Genomic DNA, 9680 nt, shown 5'->3' with positions numbered 1-9680 from the left:
TCAAATAGGAAGATAGGAAGTCAAATTGTCTGTTTGCAGATGACATGATTGTATATTTATAAAACCCCATTGTCTCAGCCCCAAAACTCCTTAAGCTGATAAGCAACTTCAGCAAAATCTCAGGATACAAAATCAATGTGCAAAAATCACAAGCGCTCCCATACACCAATAACAGAGAGCCAAATCATGAGTGAACTCCCATTCACAACTGATACAAAGAGAATGAAATACCTAAGAATCCAACTTACAAGGGATGTGAAGGACCTCTTCAAGGAGAACTACAAACCACTGCTCAAGTAAATAAGAGAGGATACAAACAAATGCAAAAACAGTCCATGCTCATGGATAGGAAGAATCAATATTGTGAAAATGGCCATACTGCCCAAAGTAATTTATAGATTCAATGCTATCCCCATCAAGCTACCACTGACTTTCTTCAAAGAATTAGATAAAGCTATTTTAAATTTCATATGGAACCAAAAAAGAGCCCATATAGCCAAGACAATCCTAAGCAAAAAGAACAAAGCTGGAGAGGCATCACACTACCTGACTTCAAACTATACTACAAGGCTACAGTAACCAAAACAGCATGGTACTGGTACCAAAACAGATATGTAGACTAATGGAACAGAACAGAGGCCTCAGAAATAATGCCCCACATCTGCAACCATCTGATTTTTGACAAACCTGACAAAAACAAGAAATGATTCCCTATTTAATAAATGGTATTGGGAAAACTAGCTAGCCATATACAGAAAACTGAAACTGGGCCCCTACCTGACACCTTACACAAAAATTAAATCAAGATGGATTAAAGACTTAAACATAAGACCTAATACCATAAAAACCCTAACCTAGGCAATACCCTTAAGGACATAGGCCTGGGCAAACACTTCATGACTAAAACACCAAAAGCAATGACAACAAAAGCCAAAACTGACAAATGGGATCTAATTAAACTAAAGCGCTTCTGCACAGCAAAAGACTATCATCAGAGTGAACAGGCAACCTACAGAATGGGAGAAAATGTTTACAATCTATCCATCTGACAAAGGGCTGACATCCAGAATCTACAAGGAACTTAAACAAATTTACAACAACAACAACAAAAAACCATCAAAAAGGGGGCAAAGGATATGAACAGACATTTCTCAAAAGAAGACATTTATGTGGCCAACAACCATATGAAAAAGAGCTCATCAACGGTCATTAGAGAAATGCAAATCAAAACTACAATGAGATACCATCAAAGGAGACAAAGAAGGGCATTACATAATGTTAAAGGGATCAATGCAACAAGAAGAGCTAACTATCCTAAATATATATGCACCCAATACAGGAGCACCCAGATTCATAAAGCAAGATCTCATCTCACGCCAGCTAGATTTGCGATCATTAAAAAGTCATGAAACAATAGATGCTGGAGAGGATATGGAGAAATAGGAACACTTTTACATTGTTGATGGGAGTGTAAATTAGTTCAATCATTGTGGAAGACAGTGTGGCAATTCCTCAAGGATCTAGAACCAGAAACACCATTTGACCCAGTAATCCCATTACTGGGTATACACCCAAAGGATTATAAATCATTCTACTATAAAGACACATGCACACGTATGTTTATTACAGCACTATTCACAATAGCAAAGATTTGGAACCAACCCAAATGTCCATCAATGATAGATTGGATAAAGAAAATGTGGCACATATACACCATGGAATACTATGCAGTCATAAAAAAGGATGAGTTCATATCCTTTGCACCAACATGGATGAAGCTGGAAACCATCATTCTCAGCAAACTAACACAGGAACAGAAAACCGAACACCGCATGTTCTCGCTCATAAGTGAGAGTTGAACAATGAGAACATATGGACACAGGGAGGGAAACATCACACACTGGGGCCTACTGGGGGTTAGGGGGCTAGGGGAAGGATAGCATTAGGAGAAATAACTAATGTAGATGGCTGGTTGATGGGTGCAGCAAACCACCGTGGCACATGTATACCTATGCAACAAACCTGCACATTCTGCACATGTATCCCAGAACTTAAAGTACAATAATAAAGAAAATATGGTTGTACATACACACAAATGCAATGGAATATTTTAAAAAATAATAAAAAAGAAGAAGAAATGTGCCAAGTCCAGATTCTGATTCTCCTCCCACGGAACGTATTATAAAGACACACTGCAAGCAATCACAGTGCTCTGCCAACTTTCTGAGTTTCTCTAAAACCTGGTCTTGAAAAAGACTGCCAAAAACTTTGTGATCCACAGCCCAATTATTTCCTGAGCCAGAAATATCAGTGATGAGTTGTTTGGTATCAAATACATCTCTCACTGGTCCCTGAAGAATTTCACTCACTATCCCTTCTTCCATGCCAATCAAGATGGCTGGTATCCACAGTTCTAAAGAAGCTGCTTATTGCCTCATAATAAATTCCTTTCTGGCTGACCGCAGCATGCTCCCTTAGCACCAGGTCCCAGAAGCAGCAGCTGATCTGGTTTTCGCATTGGCCAACCAACATGACCACCAACTGGGTTATGCTGGTGCACAGCCAGCTGGGGGCGCTTGTGAGCCACACCGGCCTCTGCATTCTGCCTGCAACCCAAAAGGCCTGTATTGTTCATTGTTGTTGTTGCTGTTGTTGTTTGAGACTGAGTCTTGCTCTGTCACCCAGGGTGGAGTGCAGTGGCACGATCTCAGCTCACTGCAACCTCCACCTCCCGGGTTCAAGCAATTCTCCTGTCTCAGCCTCCCCAGTAGCTGAGATTACAGGCGCCCATCACCATGCCTGGCTAGTTCTTGTATTTTTAGTAGAGATGGAGTTTCTCCATGTTGGCCAGGCTGGTATCGAACTCCTCACCTCAGGTGATCCACCTGCCTCAGCCTCCCAAAGTGCTGGGATTATAGGCGTCAGCCACCGCGCCCAGCCAAAAAAAGGCCTGTTTTTTTTATGAGTACTGCTGCATATCCACTGTTGAGAACCAATTCCTCAAACCACCTCTGTTTTATTTGTAAGTGAATAAAGGTTTGTTTCTCTTTTGCATATATTTCTTATGGTTGGCGTATATGAGGTAAAAGGACAATTCTCCAAGTGCCCATGGAGCAAGAACCATGTCTAATTCTCTGTTCTTTGTAATACTCTGTACTGTTGCAGATATTTTCAATAACAATGCAAATATTCCACCACTTAATTACCCCATCAATAAAACAGACAGACACAAAAAAACTTGATTATTCAGGGTTTTATGCCACAAAAAGAAGGCTGTCTATTTTGCCACAAATAAATGCAGAAAAGAAACAGCATTACTTAAACAAACTCAGGCTCCTGTTAGATGGAAAGGCTTGCTTACCAGGTTCATTTCCTGAGTCAATTCAGAAAGGATTATTACTCCTATTACGCAGTGTTCCACAGTACCCTTTGGAGAAAATAGCAAAGTTTAGTCTAAGTGGAGACAAATGATTAGTTCTTAATGTGTGCACCAAGTAATATTTACAAATAATTAAAGACTAAAACACCACATTTACTTAATCACAAAATTGAAATAAAATTTTAACATATAAAGAAAAATCACTATGATTTCTATAAAGAAAATAATTTCAAACCTATTTTTTGAAGGATAAATTTAGGTACACAGAGCTAAATGGGAAAAAGCTCCTACCTTATAAATGCAAGATACTCAACAAAATGGTTCCAGCACTTAGGACAAACAATAAACTAAGTTTCAAAATACAAGAATTTAGCTTAATACTTTTTACAAGACCAAGATTAAAAATAAGCAATAAATGCTTTTAGCTGTATAATTTGCTTAAAGCCTACTGAGATAGAGGCACTCAATAAATAAATAATAAATAGCTCAATAACTAATTCAAATCTCTTGTTCTAACATCAGATAGGATCACTTAGGCTCTTTTAACATTAATTGTGCATGTGTATGCAATTGTTACATACCTATAATGATGGCATGTAAAGTACACAATGCAATGGGATAAATACATGACTACACAATGTTTTTAATTTAATCAGCTTCCAATTTAACCTCACATTTTCCACCATTAAAATTCAGACTTTATATGCACATTACTAACAAACTACCCTTGTGTGAAATCATACTGGAATTATGAAAATCATAAATGTGGCATCCAATTACATTGCAATCATTTTTAAAAACTGACACAGATGATAGATACACTTTTCAAATCTTAATTTTATAGTTGGTCATCCCTTTTAACTATCACAGAAGTCCATTATCACTGGATGTAATTAAATTCAAATTACCTCAGAACAAAAAAAAGTCCCACAATTTTTGCATTTTAATTATTTATGGCCTTTCAGGACAGTCTGAGTATCTGAACTGAGCTCCAGATTTCCTACACACTGAAACATCCATCCTATGTGTATACCAGGTTCGTGTTCCCCAAAGTGTGGTAACCTGACCAATTGCTAAAACCAGCTGACCGATGATCTACAAACTCAATTCTAATCTGAAAATAGTTACTGGTCTGTGACACAATAAAGAGCATGTAACAGACTATAAAACAGCTAAGTCACAAAGTACACTGTTTAGGTTAGCTGGCTTTTTTTTTCATAGCAAGTCTTTCTCAATGAAGAAGGCACTATGTTCATTCACAGTCTTACATAAGCTCCTTATCTTGCTGAAGACCAGTAATTTGAATAGCATTGCCCTAGATGACAGTAGGATCTCCTGAGTATATAAGTAGAAAGGAGACACATAAGTATGTTTGGAGTGTGGCAGCAAGAGGGCTGTAATAATAGAAAAAAGAGAACGCACAAAAGTTCAGGCTGTTAAAAATGTGACAAACTTAAAATAATTTTTAGGACAAAATTCAAAAAAGCTACTAATACCCAAAGGAACCATACAGTAATATTCTAGAATACTAAAACACTAAAGCCAAAATTGACTTTCTCATGATGCAGGGTCAGGGTTAGGTCAAGAAAGATATATATATATCTCCGGAGATAGAGATATATATATCTAGAAAACAAGTACTAATTATTCTGTGGTGATACTATTATATAATAAACTTTCAAGCTAAAACATCTTGCTTCTTTTGGTCTTCCAGAACTGGCAAAAGTACATTGAATCCCAACTTAAGCTGAGCTTACTGGCCACTAAAGAGGGAGTTTGAGATATGTTAGCCAACAAGAATTTCATTCAGTTTCAATCTTGATTTTATTTTAAAAGAACTGCATGGTCGCTTCTTGTCTACTCAAGTAAGTTTTGATGAACAATCTTAGTAAAAGACAAAAGGGGGATGCTACTGTGCTTGCCAAAATTAGAAATGCAACTCTGAAGTGTGAAGTTCATACTTGTCCTGAATAAACTACCCTTCTGTCCTAGTATAAACTGACCTCCTCAGAGCTAGGAACACTTATTCCTGTAAAGTTCTAAACGATCAAATATTTGTTAACCAGGTTTTAACAACATGGATAAGACAGAAGCAGCATAACCTAGCATTTCATATTCTGAGGTTTCCAGCATTGCACTATATGATGAATTTATTTCTTACACAGGGGTTGAATTTTAAAGTTACTGCATAAAAGTAAAATCTCTGAAAGTCAAAATTGCCCATACTCAACCATGAACCAAAACTGAACCATCTCTCTATTAATCAAAACTGTCAATTTTTCCTCAAGAATACTAACAGATCATGTTGCTTGTTTTTTGTTTTTTTTTTTTTTTGAGACGGAATCTCACTTTGTCGCCCAGGTTGGAGTGCAGTGGTGCAATCTCCGCTCACTGCAAACTCCACCTACTGGGTTCACGCTGTTCTCCTGCCTCAGCCTCCCAAGTAGCTGGGACTACAGGCACCTGCCACCACGCCCAGCTAATTTTTTGTGTTTTTAGTAGAGACAGGATTTCACCATGTTAGCCAGGATGGTCTCGATCTCCTGACCTCGTGGTCCACCCGCCTCGGCCTCCCAAAGTGCTGGGATTATAGATGTGAGCCACCATGCCCAGCCCAGGTCATTTCTTTAGCTGGACATCAGATAAAATAGTTTTCTTCTACTTGGGAATTACGTTTGTATGAAAAAATATATACATATATCTTCAAATATCTGAATCATACTGAGCAAGGCATGACACTTACCCTAAGTAAGAGTAAACAGGAAACAAGAGCAGATTCAGGTTTCCCTAAATCATCTCAGGACATGGAATCACTGGCATAATTTAGTTTAATGCTTTCCTACCTTTATTTCTTTTTTCTTTTTTTTTTTTTGGCAGTCCGGAATATATCTGAATTTATGCAAGTTAAATGTGCATATGCTATGACTTTATTTTAATCACTTAGGTTAAAAATACTGTTTTTAAAATAACCATTCTTTATTGATATATAATAGCTGTACCTATTTGATACCTATACACAACATGTAATGATCAAATTGAAAACATTCTTGAGAAACTAATATAGTCAATGTGGTATAGGGTAAAAATTTTAAAATGTATCATAAGTTGGAGGCTTGTTAAAAGTGCTAGCTGTATGCTTTAATCAGTCACCACCATGCAATCTTACAGAAATTTAACCCCTCTTAGCCTGTTTTCTTATTTACAAAATAAAATCCATTTCATTTTAGGTTGTGACGAACATTTAATTACATAATCTATGAAAAGCATTATGTACATATTTTATATATATACAGTACATAGACATACATGTCATAAACGAACATACATTTTGGAATTAGAAAACATGATTATTTACATTCTTCTGGTTTGGAAATTGTGTAACAGCAGGACCCTCATTTACTGACAATAAATGATAAAGGATCCAGAGGATAAATAATAAATCTTAATTAACATGGTACTAGTAGTCACAAAACAAACCATATGGCTTTAAGCAGAGCAGTATTCTAAACCAAAAAAGCAAGTAGTGATGTTCTAACAATGTAGCAACGACTTCTTACCTGGAGAAACTTCTTCACATCAGCAATAATTTCTCTGAAGACAAATTGCTCTTTCTGAACCTCAAACCACCCCAACTTAGTGATTTTAGCAATGACTTGAATAAGAGCTTGGATGACAAAGGGGGCCAGCTTGGGTTGTGATGCCACATAATTCAGAATGTAGTTTCCTACAAAGAAAACACTCCATGATCATTTGGACTTTTCAGAAACAACATAATGTGAATCATATGAAGAAAGAGAGGTGGGGATGGGGGGAACGGGAGGGAGAACATGAAGACAAATACCTAATACATGCAGGGCTTAAAACCTAGGTGACAGGTTGATAGGTACAGCAAAACACCATGGCACATATATACCTATGTAACAAACCTCCATGTTCAGCAAATGTATCCCAGAACTTAAAGTAAAAAAACAAAAACAAAACAAAACAACAACAACAAAAAAGAATTTTGTCAACTTTAAACAAAAAAGTTGCAGTATTTGTGGGGAAAAAAAAAAAAACAGAAAAAGAGGTGGCAATGACATGCTGTGACAAAAAGTTAATAGCTCTACTCAAGATACATATTTATTTATATAGTTATTTTATTAGGCTTGTTTTGGAAAAGCAAATTTGTTCCAATGCATTTGATATATTAGGGAAAAACCTGAATAGAACACTTTTGTTATATACGTCACTTTTGTTTCTGCATGATTTTATCTACCAAAAAATGCTAGCTGAATGCAGAAAACTGAAACCAGGCTGATATGGTTTGGATTTGTGTCCCTGCCCAAGTCTCATGTCCCCAGTGTTGGAGGAGGGACCTGTTGTTGGGAGATGACTGGATTATGGGGGCAGATTACCATCTTGATGTTCTCATGACAGTAATTTTCACTAGATCTTCTTGTTTAAAGTGTGTAGCACTTCCCCCTTCTCTCTTCCTCCTGCTCCAGCCATGTAAAACATGCCAGCTTCCCCTTCACCTACTGCCATGATTGGAAGTTTCCTGAGGCCTCCCCAGCCAGGCTACCTGTACAGCTTGCAGAACCATGAGCCAATTAAACTTCTTTTCTTTATAAATCACCCAGTCTCAGATATTTCTTTATAGCATTGTGAGAATCGACTAATATAGAGGCCAAATTGAACTAAGCTACCAACAAAATGCATACACCTCAAACATCTACTATGTATCATCAACCCCACTCATCCTTATCTGGTACTATATTTTTCCATACTATTTCAGATCATCTTTCTTTCACCACTTTACAATAACTCACAAGCTGCAACCCTTCTGAGGCCCACTTCTATGAACAAACTTCAGGTCTTTCCCAAGATAGAGTGTCATATTTATTGTACTATGTTTTTCTTAACCATTTAACATGTGTAAAACTCTACTAACCTTTGATTTGATTTCTACCTTTTTAAAAATATGTCACTGACAAGACTTTTAAATTTTATTTTCATAATCTAATTTCTCTCATAAGCCCTGTGCTTTTTATTATGCAGCACTGCATAGCACACTTACTTTTAGGAACATGTCATATTACAGCAAAAGTGACTATACACTGTCTTCTTGAGGTAGCATTAAAAATACAAATAAACCCCATCTCTACAAAAAACTGTTAAAACACTAACTGGGTATTGTGACAAGCACCTACAGTCCTAGCTACTCGGGATGCTGAGAATGACGGTGCCACTGCACTTCAGCCTGAGTGACAGACTGAGATGCTGTCCCCAAAAAAACAAACACAAATAGTACAATATGATAAGATAAATATATTAATTCAAGAAAGCATGAGTAGAACAGGAAAGTCAAGCTTGTAATAAAGGTAATACATCACAACTGTTACAAGTGGGTAGTAAATTCAGTTATGAGCTTTCTAGTTGACTAATGAAGTCAGATAACAAATACACCAAGAAGTCTCTCAGAAAATTACAAGAATTTTTAAAAGAGAAAAAACTCCATTTCCACTTTGGCCTGAAAGGCCAGCATGCCATTTGGGAAAAGAGTAAAGAAAAGGTAAATACCTCAGTATTTAATTAAAAACAGCCTTGATGGAAACAACTCCAAAATCCAAGAATGTATTCAACAAGCATTCCTGATAATTGTAGTAAGATTCTTGATATTTAAAAAAGTTCTTGTAACTATTATACTTCAACCTTAATTTTTATTAATATTAAAATATTGTTATATAATTAAAAAGATAAAATATATTTTGGAAAAAAGCATAATTTCCTTAGCATTAGGACAGATTTCGGAGAGGTTTCTCCTATGAATCACAGTAATATGGTTCTAAGCTTTGTTGCATGTAATCTTTTGTTTCAATAACAAAACTTAAGAAGATGACACTGCTTCCTGAATATAAAAGAAAATCCAGTGTATTTACTTCAATTACACTTTTATTTTTAATATCTTGAAAATGCTCATCTTGGAGTGGGCACAGGCAAACCATATATGGGTAGTGGTAACCACTAGGAGGAGGGCAAACTCAAAATAATAATAAAACAAACAAATGGGAGACAACCCAAGCTTCACATTGACAGCTAGATACCAACAAGGACATGCTCCCAGACTGCCCAAACAAAGGTACCCGGGGCCAATAAATTCATTATCTAAAGCAGAAAAAAAAAATTCACTAGAGTATGTTTCTGTTACTTTAGTTGAATGTTTTAGACAAAATATTCTCATGTTATGCTTTTTATACAAACTATAAGATTGTTCCAATTCAGTAAGCACCAATAATTACAATCATTTAAAACATCAGCA

At 36.4% G+C, this 9680-nt stretch overlaps 1 protein-coding gene and 1 pseudogene across 2 annotated transcripts in view; both read right to left on the bottom strand.

The window, feature by feature from the left end:
• The window catches only part of LOC105537899, an 8708-nt pseudogene extending 6101 nt beyond the window's left edge, over positions 1-2607 (bottom strand). Inside the window, exon 1 of the transcript XR_001005794.1 lies at positions 2140-2607. The product of XR_001005794.1 is annotated as a tubulin epsilon chain-like (transcript). The remainder of the gene's footprint in view (positions 1-2139) is intronic.
• The window catches only part of LOC105537900 (ran-binding protein 17), a gene marked incomplete at both ends in the record, with an annotated part of 281796 nt that extends 274693 nt beyond the window's left edge, over positions 1-7103 (bottom strand). Inside the window, 2 exons of the mRNA XM_011977592.1 lie at positions 3362-3427; positions 6937-7103. Coding sequence (XP_011832982.1) covers positions 3362-3427; positions 6937-7103 — 233 coding nt within the window. The remainder of the gene's footprint in view (positions 1-3361; positions 3428-6936) is intronic.
• Between the last annotated feature and the right edge of the window lie 2577 nt (positions 7104-9680).

The sequence above is a fragment of the Mandrillus leucophaeus genome, unplaced genomic scaffold (genome assembly GCF_000951045.1).
Source record: "Mandrillus leucophaeus isolate KB7577 unplaced genomic scaffold, Mleu.le_1.0 Scaffold1805, whole genome shotgun sequence".
Lineage (NCBI taxonomy): Eukaryota > Metazoa > Chordata > Mammalia > Primates > Cercopithecidae > Mandrillus > Mandrillus leucophaeus.
The sequence above is the reverse complement of the archived record's forward strand: the minus strand, read 5'-3'. Positions and strand labels throughout refer to the sequence as shown.